This window comes from Prinia subflava, chromosome 2, assembly GCF_021018805.1.
Source record: "Prinia subflava isolate CZ2003 ecotype Zambia chromosome 2, Cam_Psub_1.2, whole genome shotgun sequence".
NCBI classification, from domain to species: domain Eukaryota; kingdom Metazoa; phylum Chordata; class Aves; order Passeriformes; family Cisticolidae; genus Prinia; species Prinia subflava.
The window spans coordinates 7526969-7547516 of record NC_086248.1 but is presented as its reverse complement, the minus strand read 5'-3'; the positions used below and the strand labels follow the sequence as shown (position 1 = coordinate 7547516).

The 20548-nt window shown below is 41.3% G+C and overlaps 1 protein-coding gene across 6 annotated transcripts in view; it reads left to right on the top strand.

The window, feature by feature from the left end:
• The window catches only part of KLHL29 (kelch like family member 29), a 387476-nt gene that overhangs the window by 131658 nt on the left and 235270 nt on the right, over positions 1-20548 (top strand). For 2 of the 6 annotated variants that reach the window (XM_063424308.1, XM_063424300.1), the window contains one exon: positions 15862-16167. In XM_063424308.1, the coding sequence (XP_063280378.1) occupies positions 15907-16167 (261 nt within the window). In that variant the 5' untranslated portion in view covers positions 15862-15906. Of the gene's footprint in view, positions 1-15309; positions 16168-20548 lie in introns of those variants that run through there. The other 4 variants (XM_063424319.1, XM_063424282.1, XM_063424292.1 and 1 more) reach the window with 4 other exon arrangements.

Below are 20548 nucleotides of genomic sequence, written 5' to 3'. Positions count from 1 at the left end.
CCTGCATTTTTCAAGGGAATTAAACAGATCCAGTGTAATGCCAGGAGCACGTCCCCCATGTGAGTGGTACTGCAGACTCCTGTGCTGTTTCCTATGTGTGGTAGCAAAGGATACTCTGGCACTCACTGTCACAGTATCTGAGGCAGGATTTGGCTTTCCATTCAGCCAACAGATGATGTTTCCAAAAAAGAAACTTCCACAGAATGTGGAGTCTCTGGGAGATAATTACGTGGTTGTATAAATAATGAGTGAGATATTATCTGCTAGCTCTATAGTCACATCCACGGAGAGAAGAGATGAGCTTTCTTCGAGGGCAGTAGAGTTCTCTCAGCTCAATTAAATGGACGTATAGTACCAGCCTGACACTGAACATTTGTTCCCATAGGAGCCTGTTAAAGGGAAATACAGTTAGTGTTGCATACAGCCTGTGTTTAGACCTCCTGCTTAGATTATGAAAAATGTTAAAGCTAAAAAAAATCCCCCTCATTATTTGAGTTCCAAAAGCTGCCTGGCTCCTGCACGCTCCCTGCAGCAGGGCACACCTTTCGCACTGCCCGATTAGCTCCGTGTTATCTAGTCGCAAATGCCTGGCTTCACTACTCCTGTACTTTATTTTAAAAGGCTTTTGCTGTGTGCAATTGAATGTACTGTAATCTTCTTATCAAATACCAAAGCTCTTTAGTGATGCCATTTTGAAATGTACTTCGGTTTTTAAATTGCAAATTCTTCTCTGGCTGGAAGGTCTCTGTTCTTGGTTTAGGCAGTGGTTGGGAATTTGTGTGTGTGTGTGTGTTTGGCTATGTATAAATGCCTGAAAACATGCTGGCCCCTGTCCTCGTAATGTCCATTTGTGGGTTTCCCTCTAAAATACTGGCAAGGGAAGACATGGGTTGCGAAGTTGGTGGCTGCCCTCCTGGGTCATTTTGGCTTTTGCTGTGGGTGGTGGTTTTTTTGTTGTATTTAGAACCTCCAAAGACATACATTCTTTCTGAGCAAGAGCAAGGATTTTCATTATTATTTATATTATTTAAAGTGAAAAAGCGAGGCTGGTCTAGTTTTGAGTATGGAACTGAAAATCCGAGCTCATATATTCTGGTCTCACATCTGTCAGTAACTTGTGATGTGACTTGAAACAAAATCACTTAACCTGTGAGTCTCTTTCCCTACCTGTAAAATAGGGTTGAGAGTAAGAGGGATGCCATGAGCATTAAATATTTAATGTTTGTAAAGTGCTTTGAAGACAAAGAGTGCCACATAAATGCTTATCATTGTCTTAAAATACTAGGAACTGGGTAACCTTATGTGGGAAAAATTTGCCAGAAACTGTAACTTTACGAATGAAGACCAAAGCAGGAGAGAAAAGGACATCCTGCAAAACTGAGTATTAAGAATTTTGAACAAAAATGCACTGGAGAGTATGTCTCTGAAGAGTTAGTAGAGGCAGTCTTCAGGAACATTGAAAATACCTTCAGAAAATCCTAGGATTCAGTAAACAAAGTTGAACTTTTCTGCTAATAAAGAAGAAAAGAAGGGAAAGTTCTAAACAAATGGCTCCGTTTAGGCTGACCACAGTAATCAAGCATGTAATGGGGCCATTATGTGAATGCTGGGAAATAAGACATCTAGTTATGGACTGGCATTATTTTGAAGTGTATGTCTAATCCATCCCCAGTGGATGTGATTACTTACCTAGAAGATCAAGGAAATGGTATGGATATGGACTTTATTCAGGAAAGCGACTGGTAGAGCACTCCATCTGTGAACATCATTCTAAGCACTCATTCACTTATGTCAGCTTGGAAATCGTTTACAAGTGGATAGGCAAAAAGATAATAACAGAATAACATGAAAAAATAAAAAAGGAAACTGGGAATGCACATGTCTTCAAAGCATGAAATTAAGCAAACCCCAGCTTTTGAAATGATGTAGAAGGTCTTCTCTATGGTGTCTTTCATATATACACTAATATATTGCAGATGCAGAAATCTTCAGTCCTTTCTGTCCCTCCTCTCTACTGTTACAGAGGATAATTGCATAAACTGTCTTGGGAGATTCTGGGAAAAAAAAATCAGCAGGGCTGCAGTTCCTCCAGATAAACCTGTTCCAGGATGGATCCTCCTCCACAGGCTGCAGCTCCTGCCTGATTCCTGCTTCAGAATGGATTCCTCTCCATGAGGAGAGGTCTTCCATGGGCACAGTGTAGATATCTGGGGAAAAAAAAATAATGCTGGGGATGGACTTCTCGCAAGGGCATAGTAATAGGACAAGGAGTAATGACTTTAAACTAAAAGAGAGTAGGTGTAGATTGGATATTAGGAAAAGATTATTTATTGTGAAGGTGGGAGACACTGTCACAGGTTGCCCAGAGAAGCTGTGGATGCTCCATCCCTGCAAGTGTTCAAGGCCAGGTTGGATGGGGCTTGCGGCAACCTGGGATAATGGAAGATATCCTTGCCCATGGCAAGAGGTGTTGGAAATAGAGGATCTGTGAGGATCACTTCCAATGCAGACCATTCTATGATGATTCTATGATCAGCTTCCATCATGGTCCTCTCCATGGGCAGCAGGGTCACACCTGCTTCAGTACTTGGGAGCATCTTCTCCCCCTCCTCCCTCTTTGACCTTGGTATCAGAAGGACTGTTTCTTACACTTTTTTCCCTTATTCCTCATTGCCTGTGAAGTGTTCTTGCCCATTCCTAGGAATGTTTCACAGAGCCCCCCCAGTTTGGCTGTAGGGCTCTGTGATTCCCTGCAGTGGGGACCTGGAAGTGGCTGTGGGTAGCATAGGGCCACCCCTGCCTCCCCCTTTGGCACCATCCCTGCAGCCTCCCCAGGTCAGAAAAACTGCTAGGAAGAAAGATATTCATAGGTACATGGGTTCAGTGATCAACAATTTTACATTTTTTCCTGTTTTTTGAGAGGGAACTGTTGTGGTGCTTACAGCAAGCTTAGGCATCTATTCTAATTTTATGTACAGCATTCCTGGTCCCTATTTGTGCCCGGCAGGCAGGCTGCTGGATGAGCCAGGAGAGCTGTGCTGTTCAGAGTCAGAGCAGAGCAATTGTAACAGCCTCCTGTGCTTTTTGGCCTAAAAATCTATAAATTCGTAACACTAACAAGAGCGGTGTGGTGACTCATCCGTGCGGCAATCAAGGTGTCACAGCAAATCAAAAGTTTCCATCTCCTCTTTGAGTCGGGGATTCGGAGAAAATGCTGACGGTAATTAAAAGAATTGCTCATCCCTGGCTGTGAAACTGCGGTGTGCCTCATAAGATATGCGTCTTATCTCCCAACTATTTATGGCTCTGTCTTGGGTAGGACGTGCTGGCACCCAGAGCTCTGGAGCAGGACGTGGCTTCCCAAAACGGGGTGTGCTGCTGGCGCCGCATGGGGCTGGATTTGGCATTGGATGCTTTTCCCTGGCGTTCAGAGCTCTGACTTGGTTCTCTCAAGTGCCATCATCTGCTCTGATTATTCACTGGGAGCGCAGTACCTGTGCCTGATCTTCCCGTGCCTGCTTCTGTTGGTGCCTAAGAATTACTTGGATGATTGTAATTCTCAGTCTCAGCCTCTGACCTCTGTTTGTGCCTTCACACAGAGCCTGAATTTCAAGCCAGACTGATCAGTTAAGCTGCAGGAGCATCATTGGGTAGATGCTTCTCCTAAAAGCTTTGGCACGTGGGGAATAACTGCTCATAGTGATGTCCCTGTAATATTTTCATTTATGTCTCCTTGTTATGTTTTAGATCTCTGGAAACAAACTCCATAGTAAGTTTTGTAGCAGTAGTAAAATAATTTGCTTCAACAGCTCACTATTAGATGTCACAACATACTTCTGGTTATCCTTCTCATGTGTATGGGGAAATGGCAATGTGAGGAAAGATTAATCAATCAGGAAAGTGATCTGTTATTTCCTTTCTCTTTTCTTCTATTCCAAAAACCTGATGGGCTGCGAGGCAGTGTTTCTAAGCAATGCATATAATGTATGCAGTTACTGCATGCTCAGCAGCCAAATGCAAACATTGCAGAGTAGAAACACAAGGTTTATCTAAAAATAAACAAAAAAGAAACAGAAATCTGTACTTCAGATTCTACACACAAGCTGTTCAAACAGTAAGATCTTAATAGTAGATTTAAAAGTGTCAACAGCAATGGCCTTGTGTTTTTGCATGGTTAAAACTTGTCAGCAAATGCAGTCTTTTGAGTGATAATAACACGTAAAGGCTTACAACAGACTGTCCTTGGTGTACTGCAAAACAAAAAACCTCACAGGAACAACAAGTATTTGTTGACCTGGGGTCAGCATGGGAATTGCAGGTCACTCTTGTAGGCTGAGAAGTTTCTTGAGGAAGGAGCAAAATCCATTAAATCAGTGCATTGCTTAACCATGCAAGTGGAAGGTCAGAAGGGAACAGACCTCTTCAGATTATATATTTAGTAACTATGAAGATTTTGCTTCTAGTAGTCACTTTGCACCACACAGTATTTCCCCCCCACCTCCTCCCTGCGCCTCCTCAGAAAAATTTCATCTGATCCAATCCAAAAGTAATCACATAGTCATCAGCAATTTTTCAGCAGACCAAATTATTCTAAAAGAAAAAAAAAAATTATTTTGCTCTGCATATGTTTATGGACAGATGAGCCAGGCCAGATCAGTTGGGGAAGACGCAAGGATGGGACGGTAGCAAATAAATATGCAGTGCTTCCAAATATTAAACTGTCCCCTGATGCACTACTGTAAATTGAAGTGAGTACTGTTGCTGTTAAGGTTGGCTTTACACATATTTTTTGCTGGTGTTGACATCTACTGGATAAATTCGCTACTGACAGGAGAAATATGCTCTGTTTCAGAGAACAGGAGAGTGCTGTCCCCTCCTCTCAGGAAGCTTACATTGCACAGCTCTGTCTTGAACAGTCATACATCCTCGCCACTGCCTTTTTTGTTGTTTTCTTTTTGTTGTCTTCTGTTCCCAAAATTGTCCTGTGAGCAAAAATTCAATTTAAAGATAGTAAATGGCAAACACATTTGGGCAACAGACTGATGAAACAGCTGCTGTCTTTCTCCCATAGACCTGGATTTTTCTGTTTTGCCCAAGGCAGTAAAGGGAAATTAGTTTATTAGTTTCACGTTGGTCACTGGTGAATATCATCCTCCCTCACAAAAATAACACTTTAATTCTGCTTGATTTGAAATAATTGACCGATCAGGAATGAGGCATGTGAAGGGAGCTACCAGGACGGAATTACACCGTTGGGCTGGAAGATCAATTGTTGGGGAGGAGAGCTGAGACACTGCAGCCTTATATTACACCTGCCTGTTTATTACACTTGGCCTGAGGGGAAGGCAATGCACCATTCTGATCTGTTGCCTCGGAGAAGTACGGATGTAAAATGAATGCAAAATCAGGGAACAGCAAGTTGGGTTTTTATGTTAATACATTTTATATTGATATGGAGGACATTTCAGTAAACGGAGCTTCTAGTTTATACAACAGCATATGTGTTTTTCCTTTTCTCTATGCCAATATACTTTCCTAAATGTGGTTTAATTTTTATTTTTTTAGCTTCTCAATAATACTTGTAGTCATTGACTGGTAGCAGTAGCACAAATACTTAGTAAAATTAGTCCCACTGGAAGATTACTCAGATGCTAGAGCTCTTCTTACTCCTCCTTCCTCCACTCTTTCTGCCTGTTCTAATGATTTCATTTTAAGAAAAACGACCTGAGGCACAGTAGAGAGAGAGAAAAAAATAAAAGTCACAAGAAAAAAACAATAGATAGACTTATGCTTTGGCAAATGCTAGAACAGAAGCAAGTCCAGATGTTTTCTATACAGGCATTTGGCATGTATAAAGCAGCCTCACTACAAGACTGCATATAGAGTTTTTGACAGCTTTGGTGGAATGAAAATGAATGATTGCTAATCAGAATAAAAATGCAAAATGTTTTGGCCATTGCTTGCAAATCTAGTAGTTTTCAACTTGTGTTTTTAACTAGATTCTTGGTATTCTTAAATGCATATTTAAGTAGGTGCTTGGTAAACATGATTTGATTTCTCTGTAGTATTGAGTTTTTGCATTACCTAACATATCTTGAGAGGGATATGGTAAGTAGTTCATGATCTGTTTATTATTTGATCCTGTTACTTCTAAAGCAGTTAATTAAAAGCTGCAGACCTCTAGCCCAGAAAAGGTGGGCTGCTGATTTCCTGCATTCAACAAACAGCCTTCCTCCAACAACTGAAAAGATGAAACATGAGTCACTTGGGCCAATTTTAAGTGAGAAGCAAGAAAGGGTGGTGGAAGAAATGGTAACAGGAATAGTTTTTAAGAGGCAGAGGAGCAAGTTAACTTTGATACTGGCTGTGGTATTAATTCATTAGGATGGTGGCACTGTCCCTCTGGTTCTTGACGCATCGCCTTTCAAAACAAAACAAAAATAGCAAGTGGATGTAAGTGATACTTACTCTACTGAACCAGCTGAAAATAAAGTCAATCCATTAAATGAGACATGGCTAGGCCACGAGGGGTGATGAGGTGTGACTGCAGATGGACAGATAACGTGGGCTCTGGCCAGCTCCAGTGACGTGCTCGGAGAAGGAAATGTTTTGATCCGAAAGCCCCAGGTGTGTGTGGGTGAGCAGCCCAGTATTTCCAGCCAGATAAAGGAGTGCCTGCTACTGATGGGCTGGTACCAGTGGTACCAGTGCCATGAAGGAAAAAGCTGGAACTTTGGAAATATGCAGAGGAACTCCTCTCCGGACTGGTCATGATTTCTGAAAGTACAGCACAAACACAGTGTCTCCTTAAGTGAGGAGCAAGCTTGTGAGGCTTTGTGAGTGGAGGCTAGTGGCAGTCACACATTTAGGACACCAGAAACTGGAAAAACTGTAGCTACTCCCCGTGGGTCAGAGATGTTCTGTATTCTCTGGGAATTCACTTACTTACTGGAGGATTGGGATAACTGCACCTTCCCACCTCAGTGTGCCACAAACCATGTTAAAGCCTTGAAGGCCTTTGGATTCCTGTTGCTGTGGACTGTGGTAGTCTCATGTGCAGTAAATTTAAAAGACATGTAGATGTGGTACTTAGGGTTTAGTGGTGGACCTGGCATTGGTTAATGGTTAGACTTCATGATCTTTAAGGTCTTTTGCAATCTAAATGACTCTGATTCTATGATTTAATGTATTAGGGTTTTGGGGTGGGGTTTTTTTTGGGTTTTTGTTTTGTTTTGGTGGGTTGTGAGGTTTTTTGTTTGGGTTGTTTTTGTTGTTGGGTGGGTGGTTTCTGTGTGTGTGTGTGTTTCTTGTGTTTTGTGGGGTTTTTTTCTCCTGGGGTAATTTGCATGGAATAAGCTCTTTTTATATACCAGATGGTTAGGAACTGTTCGGTACTGTAAGTGTACATTTGCTCTTGATTTCTTTCTTGATACATGTCTCCTTTTAACAAAACATGTGTCAGAAAATTCTGTGTGGTCAGAGTACATCAGTCCTGGAAGAGAAGATTTATTGCTTCACCTGGTGCTAGCTGAAGCTTTTTAAATGTGAGCAGTGATGGGGTGGGATGACCCAAAAATATCCTCTAAGAGGGAAATTTGAAGTATGTTTTCTTTATTACAGCATTTTGCAGCATTACAAGTGATCCAGAGATCTAATGCTGCAAAATACACTGCATTTAACCCTTACCTTGGCAGAGAGCTTTCTCCTGTAATAGTTTTGGCTGATTGATCAGTCTTCCTCAGGGCCTGGAAAACTGAGAATAGCAGTAAATAAAAGGAAATTTCACCTGCCTTGTCCTAAATGTAATTTGAAGACCTAGTCCCCTTCTCATCACACCCCCCCTCACTCACCTAAGAAACCATCCCTGAAGGAGCAAAAATCCAGCTAATTAAATTTCGTGAGATTTATTTTGTGACATTTGGCAACACTGACAGTAGCTTATTCTACATTTCTGCTTTATTAGCTATGAAGTCTTAGGCAAGATTAGGTATGTCAGGTCCTGGCAGCCACTTCACGCGTTTGGAGAAGATGGCCCATTTCCCCTGAAGAGATCCAGTCGTGTCCCTGTGTCCCCTTCTGTCTGTCCCCGGCAGGCACCCCTGGACCCTGGCCACCAGTTGTCACCCTGCCAGCCCCTGTGCTGAGGTGCTGGCCACCGGCTCTGCCGTGCAAGTCTTCCTGCACAAACCCTCCTCAGACTGCCCTTTAACACGGCAGCTCTTGGCATTTGGTTTCCTTTCGTTTGCTTTTCATGCTAATGAGATAATTTAATTAGGGAAGTCAATGTTTTGGGCAGTGTTTTGCAAGCAGGAGTGTTACAGAGGGATGTTATGTTTTTCTCTCTCTCTGTTTTTAACAAGGCTGGGTTCCAGACACTGCCAGCTACCCTGGACCTTGCGGAGACATCTGAGGAAGTTATTATGCCTTTGTGAAAAGTTCTAGTGGATTTCATGTACAAAACTGCTGTGGAAAATTCCAGTGTTGTTGCTTTAGAAGGTCCTTGGAAAGACCAAGAATCTGCAGGAAGTGGCATCTAGAATTGATTTTGGGGGCTGGAGGGTGGTGAGGGCTGAATTGTGTGCGGAGGTTTTTTTTGTAAGGTTGTGGGGATGGTTTGCCACAAAACCATGGGGGAGAATCAGACAGAATCAGATTAACTGGGAGATCTTTCCAAAAGAAGCTTGAAGAGAGAGAAATAGATTCAATAGTTTTCTCCTGGAGTTAGGAGAAAACTTTCTTTCCTGTGAAGGAAAGAAACTGTAAGGTATGGTTTCGTATGCATCATCACTGGATTTTTCTTCTTTATTTGGATAGTCTAGTTTATCTTTCTACTTACCTAGAGGGAAGATTTCCATATGCATCTGAAGTAGTCAGAAATAAAAAGTGCACAAACTTCTCTACAATATGTTGAGATAACAAAGCAAAAATCTCATTTTTGCTTCTTGTGTAGTGAGCTTTCTGCTGAGAAGACACTGTTGTGTTCATGCTCAGATTTTTTTTCGATATGTCCCAAAGCATCACCTCCTCCAGCATATATTTGGAAAATTAAATCCTGTATAATCTCTTTAATCTACTGCTCCTTTATCACTTACAGGGTTAGGATTTGGGCTTTTTTTTTCTTCTTTTTTTTTTTTCTTTAAGATCTGATTGTAGCAAAGCAGCTCAAGTCTCTCTGCCTTGTCTTGGATTTTACAAGAGCTTTACAACTGTTTACAAGACTAAATCAGGGGTTTACAAAAGTAGACCTTGCTTGATAATAAAGTTGTTTCCTTGCCTCTCAAATATTTCTGGATCTTATCTTTCTACACAGCTGCATGTAGTACAGCTTTACAGAATCTCTTGATTGCATTCCTTCTGCATTTGTCTAACAGAGAGTCCTTTCACTGAAATCACCCAAACAGAAAAAAAAAATAGTTAAGTAAAAATTGTGAAAATTGATTAGTCAGATCCATGTAGGCTTGTAACAGTGATTCTGTATGTGTCTAAGAAATGCTTTGTAGGTTATAAAAAATGTTGAGCTCAAATAAAACATTTTGCTTGGCACATTGCTGAAGCTGCCAGGACTGCTAGTACCTTGTTTTTACTGTGATTGTCTTAAAGATGTGTACATGTATGACCTGACAATTGAGTTATATCCAGAATTTATCCTAATACTGATGTATTTCGATGTGATTTTGGTGCCATATGAATAAATTATGTTTTCAGACCTGTGCCTGGGGAGAGGTTGTTGTGTCGGTAGGCTCTGATAAAACTGCATGCCATAACATTTCCCCTGTAGCATATATGTGAAATCATTCAGGCTTAGCTACTTAGACATCTTCCTTTTTATCAGTTACAGTTCTTCATGCTAGATCTGATTCCAGCAAATCTCTCTTCTCCCTCTTTTTTTTTTTTTTTTTTTTTTTTGGGTGTGTGGCTCTCATAAAATACTTAGGCATTACATGCACGTAACTGCTTTTGAAGCTCTCTAATGGACTATTTTACCTGTACTTCCATTTATCCTGTCTGAAAACACGTATGATTATTTAGCTGCGTATTTTAAAGTTCCAGGTTCTTTCTTTCTCCTTTTCTGCCATTTCCCTAATGACCACACATCTACTTCCGTCACTGTCTCCCAGCGTCTCTCGCCTATCATGTTTCTGTAATGTTATTATTTAAAAGGTAAATTTAGAAACAAATGCTTACCCAGGAAAAATTTAAATTAAAAGCTTGACCTTTATTTTTGAAGTCACTTAATGAAGTTGACTAATAGTCTAAGAAATCTGATTCTCTAGCTTCAGACTGGCTGAAAGCCTGTTTTTCCTTATATTTATATCTGTGGGGACAGGCACTTTAAGGAGACCTTGACTAGATAAGCGTGGAAAGCAGGCAAAAAGCTGCTCAAAGGCTCGAGCCTGGACTGTCATTTAGAGGAACATGAATAGGAAGCATTTTTTCTGCAGAACAGTGAGTGTTTGGGGCTTGGGGGAAGAAGGGCTGTGTTTAAATGTATCGAGCATAAAATGAAATGTTAACCACTTGAGTTTAATAAATCTGCAGCAATGATCTGTTTGAACCTGGTTAGAGCCCTGAGGACAGCGCGCTGCTATCTCACACGCCGCTGGCCTTTTCCTTTTCTCTGTGTGAGTGGAAGCCGTGGAAACAAGGAACAAATGAGCTTGCATAAGAGATGTGGTGAAAAATGAGTACCGGGAGGAAGGTGGTTTTGTGCTAAGAAGGAAGGAGGATTTCCAAATGGCCAAAGTGTTCAGGGTAAATTTGGAGGCTGGATGTTGTCGTCTGTGTAATTGCTCTACATTTGAGCCCGAAGACACTTGCATTTTGCTGAAAAACTTTCTCAAATATTCATGTTGAGCAAGCTGTTAGTATGAGATAGATCTAAAATTCCTTGTTGTAGAAAATGTGATGTTCTCTAGCAGGGGTACACTCACATTTTGCTTTGCCTTGAGAGGGATAGATTTAAAGTAACTTCTTTTTATGGTGTCTCTCACCTACTGTATTGCATATTTGGCCTTGTAGGGTTGGGAGAGATTCTGTCCCGTTCCTCAGAAGATGTTTGGTATTGTTTCATCAATCTGTTACCCTCTCCTGGTCTACCCTCCCAAACCCATCTTTCTCTGAAAGTAAATGATGGGGAAAGGAGTCAGATGCATCTATAATCTTCATGCCCAGCTCCTGCGTAATCCTTGTCTGAAACAAAAAGGGGCTGTGTTCTGGCATTCTTTTTGCAGCACATGCACAGTGATGTGGTCTTGGGGACTTTTTGCCTTGCCATATCACTAAATCTCATTTTAGATTTGTCATGGGATTTGTATTTACCTCTGGTTGCTCGATCTCCCTTACCTTATAGCCCTTTCCACAGCCCTCCCTTAATACCAATTTGATGTCCTTTTTTGCTTTGAATTTATCAGTTCATCCACTAACTGCTATGGGCTTCTCTCTCTTCTCTCCCTCTAGTAGAGGGTGGTGGATTTTTCCCCTCTAAGAGCGTTTTTGTTCCTTTTGGCTGCACAATAAAATCCTTTGATTCTATGTGACAAACGGGAACGCGTTTCCTTTCTAGTGGAGATTAAAGACACCCAGCTCCTCCAGTGATTACATCTTGATAGAGGGTGCGGGAAGGCCTCTCTCTCTGGCTTCACCCCTTCACCAGACAGCATGCCAGTGAATTGGGTGTAGAAGGGATTTTCAGCAGTAGCAGTGTGCAGTACGCCTCCTCATGGGCTACGGGTCTCAGATGCACAAATCACACATTCTCTCTCCTGCTGGCTGTCTCTTCATCATGGGTTTATGGCTCTGATGTAGGGTAGATGTATCTGAGATAGCTTGAAGCTTATCTGCTCTAGTACTGGCTCCTACATGTGGCAGTGTGGAGCATCATGCTAGCTGAAAAATCAACCCCACAACTGAGGTTGATAGATCTGTAATTAGCCAAGGCTTAGCTGGGGCAGTGTCTAAAAAACAGGGTAAAAATCTTCTTTCTCTTCCCCAGTGTTGTGTAGAGGGATCTGAATCTGGGAAAGAGAAAATGCTTGCACATGAATATTGAGGAAAACTTTCTTTCAAAAGGTAAAAACATATTAATTAATTGTAGCTATTGATGTTGCTGTTTGTAAGTATTATGCACTGATGTTTCTCCTTCTCTCTGTCTCCCCAGCAGTAAGGGATTTTTCGTTCTATTTTGTTTTGTTTATTCTTAGGAAAAAAAAATCTCAACATGTCTGGAAAACTGTAGCCTAAAAAATCAGATATTGTGGAACTGGTAGTGACAGGGTTAGGATGGTGGCTGGACTGGATGATGTCAGAGATCTTTTTGAACCTTATGGATTCTGTGCTCTCTGACTGCAGTGACTGCTGCCCTCCCTGCTGTTCGAATGAATTTTCCACTGGCCTCCACTCCCTCTCTGCTGTTTCTCAAGATGGTTTATGCTGCCCTGTGTCAAGTTCTGTGCAGAGGAATGTGATGATTACACTTGACTCGGGACACACTATTGGAGAAGTTTTTCTTCTGAGTACAGAATATCTTTAAAGCATTATTATTTTGATTATGATTCTCAACAACAATAGTCTAGACAAAGCATAAACTCTGGATCTAAAAATACATTTAAAAATTAGCTAGTCTGTTCACAACCCACTTCTTACCTCACCCAGCAGCTATTTATGAAAACATGTTCTATTCTTTCTAATTTTAAATAGCAAGCACTAGCAGTTGAATACTCATTTATTAGATAGTTATCCCCTCTGGTTTTTCTGCACATCTTGCTGCTGTCAAGTATCTTTGTACTGAGCCAAAAAGGACATGTTGAAACAAGTAGTGTATATTTAATGCATTGTATTGGGGGAACAAAAAAAAAGAAGACTAATGTTTAGCTCCAGCTTTTATTTTTTCATTGGAAATATCATGAAATGCAGTAGCTGGATTGAGAAGTGAATGTGCTCATGAAGAGGGCGTTGGGTTTTAAGTAAACTTCTTAATGCCTGGCTTAGTCACAGTCTTTTTTTCCTGCTTGTTATTGACGTACTTGCCTGTCAGTCTCATCTGATAGTAGAATTGCTGGGGGCAGGGTGCCTGGGATCGTGTGGCAAAAACTGCTCACTATTGACTTGTGTGCATGTGTGCCGCTGCTCTCCGCTGAATTAAATGTCAGATGTGCTCAGAGTGTGGGTGGCTGGGGGAGATGTGGTTTGGTTCTCCCTGGCTGCCTTGTTGAGGAGTGCACTAATACAGCTAATGCAGATCCTCGAGCTCGAGAGGCGAAGGGCATTCAATTGACAGCCGCCATCCAAACAGTCACAAAAGATAGCTTCACACAGCAGTGGAGGCTGTTGGGATTAAAAAGAAACTTTTTCAAAGGCAAGGAGTAATAAAGGATATTTTGGAATTGCAGCTTGCACTTTGCAGGCTCCTTTTTTGCCTGACTTAGCAAAATGGTTATAAAACAAATGAAAGCGGGGTTATACCTGTGAAAATTCTAACCTTTAAAGACACTGTGTTTAGGTACAGAATTTATTCTGAGATAGTTTTAACTAAAGAAAAAGTTTGCTTTCTTCACCTCTATTAAAAGAAGAGTTTCTGTTTTCACTGCAGCAGCTTTCACAGCACTGGTGTCTCTGGGTTTTCCAGTGGTCATTGTACAGCTGAGCTCACATGGTCCTCTGGAAAATACAGAATTAGCTTTCTGAATGAAAGTATCAGATGGCCACAAAAATGTAAGACAGCAGAATCTCAATAAATACCAGAACCATGAGCCCTCAAATTATCAAGTCAGATGTTGCACCACATTCTACTAGAGAAAAAGATAGTTGGGTTAAGAGGAATGTTAATTTTGTGGTCCATACGAACAACACTGTGATGTGGTCCCCAGTGTAGGCTCACAGTGTTGCTGGAGATGCTCATTCCTGGAGAGGGACAATGTAACCATCAAAAATGCAGCTTCTTGGGAGATTCGGGTTGGTTTTCTGTTGAACATAATGATTGTGGGTGGGAATTTGGTGGGGTTTTGTAATATGCATTTATAGTATTGAATTTTTAACTGAGGAAGAGTATTCTTTGTCTCGGCTAGTAGCTCTCTAGTGAACCAGGTGAACCTTTCATCCTTTATGCTCAATGATAAATTTTGTTTGCCTTTTTAATTTCTGCCAGGTGAATAACTAATATTGTCAATAGGCACACTGTTTTATGACACTTCTAAGTTTTTTATCTCTCTTAAGAACTTTCTTATCTTATCTGGGTAAGTTTAGTTCTGGCTTCCTCCACAATCCTTATAAACGGATATTCTTACCATCCATTTTTGTATCTAAGAATTTGTGAAACAACATTGCTTCCACTGACCTGGTGTCATTATTACAAAGAACTTAGTGGATCCTATGATGCAAATAAAATAAATCAGGTACTGCAGTGACCTAGATACTCATTATTTATTTATGGAAATAAATACATGTACAATTTATTCATACTGTTTCTTCTATTGCAAATGCTGTAAACTTTCACTTACTCAGAACTCTGCTGGGAAAATAGCATTATTGCCACCATTCTGCACATTAGGAGACCTTGCCAGGAAGATTTCAGTAACTGCTCTAGGCTATGTAACATATAATTATCAGGGCTAAGATTAGATGTTGGGAGTCTTGACTCCCAACATCGTGTTGACTTCCCTTACCTGGCAGATACAATCTGTGGATAGCAAAGACTGAGGGGTGATAAGGACAGGGTGATCACACAGAACAACTTGGTCACGTATCACCTATGTGTATTAAGTGTTTTAAGTCTAGCCAGAAGCACAGGATGAGACAGAACATGTTGGCCTGCCCTGGAGAGCATCCTTGCTGTGGGGAGGTGTCACAGAGTGAAATATTCCTATAGGAGCTTGCAGTGAGGAGGTCTAGCAAAAAGGGGGTTGTGTGAAGCAGTATTTGGCTTTGAAAATAGAGAAGCAATGGGTAGATTTAGCAGGTAAATTTTTTTTCTTTTTGATCTTGATGCCTTGAGAGGCTACCTAGGACAGAGGCTAGAATATTCCTTTATTAAAGGAATAAAGTAGGTATTTATTAAAAAGGCCTTCAAGGGATACACCTTGGGCAGTACAAGAGCCTGGCCATGGCTCCACCCAAGATGGATGATGGATCACGTTTGCACACTTTTATAAGTTTCAGTCCATTTCCATATTTGGGTTAATTGTCCAATTACAGCTTCAGGTTATGAAGTCTCATCCTCCCAGATTGCTCTCCTCAATTTGCTGTTGTTTATACTTTTGGGGCCTGAAGCTGCAACGGTGTCCTTGGTTCTTGGGCTGGAAAAGGATTGTTTTGTCACTAAGCTGTGAGAACTTGCTAACACTAACTTTGTATGAAGTTCAGAGTTATATACTAATGCAGTACAAAATCTGGAAAATGTGAAAGCTAAAATTAAAGGCATCAATCTTTACCATCAATATTTGGTCATGTGTCAGGTACAGGAAACAGGCTACAGAAAGGATCTGAAGGCTACTGAGAAAACTGCAAGATGGAGCTGTTGGGAATGTTTTCCTGTTGTCAGAACATTGAATTATGACTTTATTCTAGCTCGGCTTTTCACAGTTTGTGTGGTTTTGCTTGTTATTTTGCCGAAGAGTTTGGGCAGATGGTGTTCCTTCAGGTCTGTGGGACTGGGCTCTCCACTGCGTCCTTGTACTTGTCTAAACTCTCTCATTTGTGTTTGGTATTAATATTTACTGTGACACTGCTCTCTTCCTCTTGATGTTCCACTGGGAAAAGCAGAGAAACAGTGCTCTAAGGCAGAGAAGGCATGACAGGGTCTTGCCCTGGTGGTTGCAGATGTGCTGGGCCCTCATCCCTGACTCCTCCTTGTCCTCAATCTTCCAGGCAGGCTCTCGAGTTCCCTCTGCGTCGCAGCCGCCCGCCAGCGAGATGTCACGGCACCACAGCCGCTTTGAAAGAGATTACCGTGCCGGGTGGGAGCGCCGGGACTGGAGCTCCAACGGGACCCACGTGGGCAGCACCAGCTGCAGCAGCGTGGCCAGCACCACCAGCAGCTCCCGGCCCGGCCTGCTGCCCCTGCCCATCGTCCCCTCGCGCCTCCCCACGCCGGCCACCGCCGCCTGCACCACCGGCAACAGCGACGTCATCACCAGCCTGGTGGCCAACTCCTCCCCAGCTGCCAGTACCAAAGTAAGAGTTCACACCTTTCTTGGTTTTTTTTTCTCTTTCTTTTTTTTTTCTTTTTTTTTTCTTTTCTTTTTTTCTTTTTTTTTCTTTTTTTTCAATTTTTTTTTTTTTTTTTTTTTTGACGGCGTTAATATGTTGAAGGGATGTGAGAGATGGAGCGTCATCTGTCCCTTTGTAAGGCTTGCGTTCATGGGGATAGCCAAGAGTAGGAAAATGAACTTATATGGGCAGTCTGTGTCTTTATAATTATTTTCAGTGTTGTGCATACAGCAGAGTAGGTCTTTCTTGCTCCAAGACTGAGAGGTCCAGGCAGAGCAAATGTTTCCTTCCTTTCACCACTGCCTACATTTGGGCTTTCTGTGGCTTTCCCTTACTTGTCCCACTTTCCTTTTGGGAATGCTCTTCTTACCTGTTGGCCAAGGCAGAGCTACAGTTGACAGCAAGTGGATGTGGTTCTCATCCAGGGGAAGTGGAAAGTCCCTCTTCCCGACTAAAGGTCATAATTTTGGCTGAATGGTGTTTTTCTTTCTCTTTAGTTGATAGTTTCTTGTAAGGTTCATTCTTAGTGCAGGTTGGAGTCAAACTGTGGAACTGCTATAACCAGGCTCATTTGTGCAAAAATGCACACTAAGGAGTGAGACAAAGTCAAGCACCAAAGAATGGAAGTCACTAGCAAACTATTGGGCTTTTTTGTTCCAATATGTTATTGGAGAGAAGAGGGTGAGTTTTCCTTTAACAAAAAACCTTAGAAGAATAGCTCTTGTAAAACTGCAAAGTACATTTGATATTCTTGGGGAAAGTTGAGGTTTCTTTTTGCATGCAGATTCAGGTAGAACAGCTGGGAACAGAAAAAGCTGGCAAATGGTAAAGGTGACCACAGCGCTGGCAAAGTGAAGACAGAAGCACTACTGGGTTTCTTTTTATGATATTTAACATTTTCTTTCAACTTGGTTTCATTTTAATAACTGAAAGTGCCAAATACAGCAGATGCAGACAGAGTGAAAGGAGACAATGAAGTTATTTAAAGTAAGCCAAGAGCAAGCTGGAATTTTGCTGCAGTACCATTATTATATTGATTTTTTTCACAGTGTAGAAAAACAAGGTCAGTGTCACAGAAGGAAACACTAGCCCAAAGTGTGGTTGTAAAAATTTACCATGGCATCTTAAAATTATTTTCATTTGGAAAAAGCCACTCAGATTCTGATCAAAACATTTTTAGTGTTGTCCAAATGCTATCCACTGATAGATGCATTTCCATCATGCTTTGTCTGGAGATGATTGAAGCAATTTTGGAGCCAAAGCAGTGGTTTCATTTGTCATGACCTTTGTTTCTGGGTCTACTCAGAGTCCAACAATTGTCTGGAACTGATCAGCCCTTTCCCCAGATGTTCAAAACCATTTTGAAGCTTATCAGTGCTAGTAAACCATGTGTTTATTGGGGTAGAGGAGGCAGGAATAGCAAGTTAAGTGCCTTTTGATCATATGCTAGATGTGAACTGTCTTCTAAATTACCTTATTAGACAATTTTCTGATGACTTTCATTAGTAAGAATGTTTTGGCATGAATAGATCAAAAGCAATAAATAGACAAGAATGGAGGTAACGGGAGACACTTTTTATTCTGAGAACTGTTAATCATCTGTGTAATCTCCCATAAAATAAATGTGTAAAAATACATAGAGTTTTTGCCCCAGCTTCTTCTGCTTCTTCAGCTAAACAGCTCTAACTAGAAATTCAAACTTGCATGTAATTAAAGAGGAAAAATCTTTGAAGAGATGAGGTAGGTAGGTAGGTAGGTAGGTAGGTAGGTAGGTAGGTAGGTAGGTAGGTAGGTAGGTAGGTGGGATAAACACCGATGTAAGGGTATGGTGCTTAGCAAGCTTCCAGCTAACAATGTGAAATGATGTCACAAAAACCATCAAGTGCTTGTATACATTCCTTTTCACCCTGCCTGACTGTGTCGTTCTCCTTCACACACAGCAGACTTGTGGTCAGCAGTGTAACCATCCAAGGCTCTTCCATGGTAGAATTTGTTTAATGGCTAGGCATAAAAAATTGCATCCATGTATTGAAGAGATCACAAGTTAGAAAAGCAACATGGTTACTTGGTTTCTTTTAAAAATAAAAACATGAAAATTAAAAATATAGCAATACTTTAAAAATAAACCAAGCATGTGCTAAGTTGCCTTGACCTGTGGAGAGATCACGGCCTGCCTACCTTTTGCAACCATTTTTGTCAGCATGTTTATGGGGTACCAGCTCGTGGGGGACAGGTAACATCTAACAACTGGATGTGTTAGTTCTGTTTTGGGAGTGAGATATTTGATTGCTGAGCTGCCCTTCTGCAGGCTGAACCTCCCCCAGCATTATGGCAGGTCATTAAACTCAGTGGCAAGGGTGTTCCCCACACAAAAGGTGACACAATGTCATGAAGCAAGATTGATAACCTGGTTCTCCTTGTATTGTAGTCCAAGGAGATAAGTACAGCCACCAGTGCTGCCCCAGGCTGAGGTCAGAAGGGACTCTTTCTCCCGTGCAGTTACCAGTTTTGACTTTAGCATATCTTCCAGAGCTGGTTTGGCCATCTCAAACTATAGAGAGCTGCCATTTGTAGCCTTTCAGACTGGGTTCCTACTTAGTAATTATCCTCCCAGTTAAAAGTTTGCTTCATTTTTTTTGTAAATCATCTAGTCTCTCCTCAGTCTTTTGGTCCTTGATTCCTCTAGTTTCCTGCTACTGACCAGTTTCAGTAACCTTCAAATAAAACTTCAAATAACAACAAATAACAAATGCATCTTCTGCATCCCCTCCATTCTTCATTTGCCTTTGAAAATATGGGTGCTGCAGCTCAGATACCCAAACCATGTGCATCCTTTCAACATCAGACTCACCATTCCCTTGCATGGGGATAAAATTGCTCCCTCCCTCTGTTTCCATGTCTGTATAGATAATAATTGCTCCAGACTTCTCTGCCAAAGTGTTTTTTAAAAATACATATACATGACATCATCCTCAATTATGAGTTATCAAACATCCATAGCATTGTCAAAGACTGAAGTCTGTTTGACAAGATCTGTCGTCTGGGTACCTGTATTGGCAGATATTGGGCATATTCCCATCCTTCAGCTCAAGGTTTACTGAATCCTAAAGAGACAAATTCAAAATGGAGGAAAAAACTTCTTTTCTCTCTGACATGTAACTGGACTGTATGACTTGCTGCGTGATGGAATTGTTCAGGAAATTTATAGATAAATTGTTTTAAGGACCACTAGTCTACTTAATCTGCCTGAACCATGGTCTTTAAAATTATGTAAATGTATGTAAGATTAAAGACTTTGCCACAGCTTGCGTGACATGAATAGAAAAAGCATTGGAAAGGAGAGAAAAAAATGAAACCATCTTCAGGGGGAAGCTTAGGATAGGTAAGACTACCTGTGGAGGGGTTGGGTTTGGTCTGTGTTTTCATGCTTCTGGAAGAGCTTTTAACTACTTTCTGTGGAGGACTTTAGAAGGTTTTTATTACTAATTATTAATGTGTAGGAGAACTTTAGAACTAATTATGCTTTGCAGACCTTTGAAATTTATTCTCAAAGCGTACCTGTAACCTTCTTACCACAGATGCTTTGGTACAAATCACACTTAGTGGATCTGCCACCTTTAAGTGGTTATGGATGTTTGTTCTGAGTTATTTAAACAGAAAAGCTGCCTTTTTCCTGGCTTTATTTTTTTGCTGAACAAAATGACAATGAGACTTTGCACTGCTATAACCCATTCCATTGGAAGCTGCCAGAAAATATCAGAAAAACTATTTAAACCTCATCAGCCTCTAAGAAATAGTTTGGTGCTGCACACCCAGTATATTGACAGGGAAAGTGAGGCACTTGGAGGCGGTGATTTTTGGGTTTTCTGCTCATTTTCTGCCACTGTGAGCAAAGTTTTAACTCTTTTTCTCAGTTTGGTTTTTCTGCCCTGATTCTGTACCCAAAGCATTGGGCCACAGACTGGCACCCAGAGGCAGCACAGTTTGGAGGGATGAGTCCTTTGCTGGAGATACTTCCTCAAACCCTCTCCCAGTAGTCCATAGGAAAGTGGAAGTTTTGCCAGTAAACTCTGTGTTTGGATCAATTTGTAAGACTCTGAGCTCAGCCGTGTATGATGATGGAGCTCAGGTTGGTTCTGTACATGGTGGGGTCTTGGGGTTTTTTCTGTTGTAAGGTTATTTATTGGTCAAAGGACACTATCCAAGAAATCTTTCTCAGACTGCAGCACTGCTTAAGATACTGGCAACAAAACACTCTGAAATTCATTTAAGGATGCTGCACACCATTCCAGCTATGTTGTCTGTTCATCTCAGCAGCACCTTCATTCTTTGTTGCTTTTCCGAA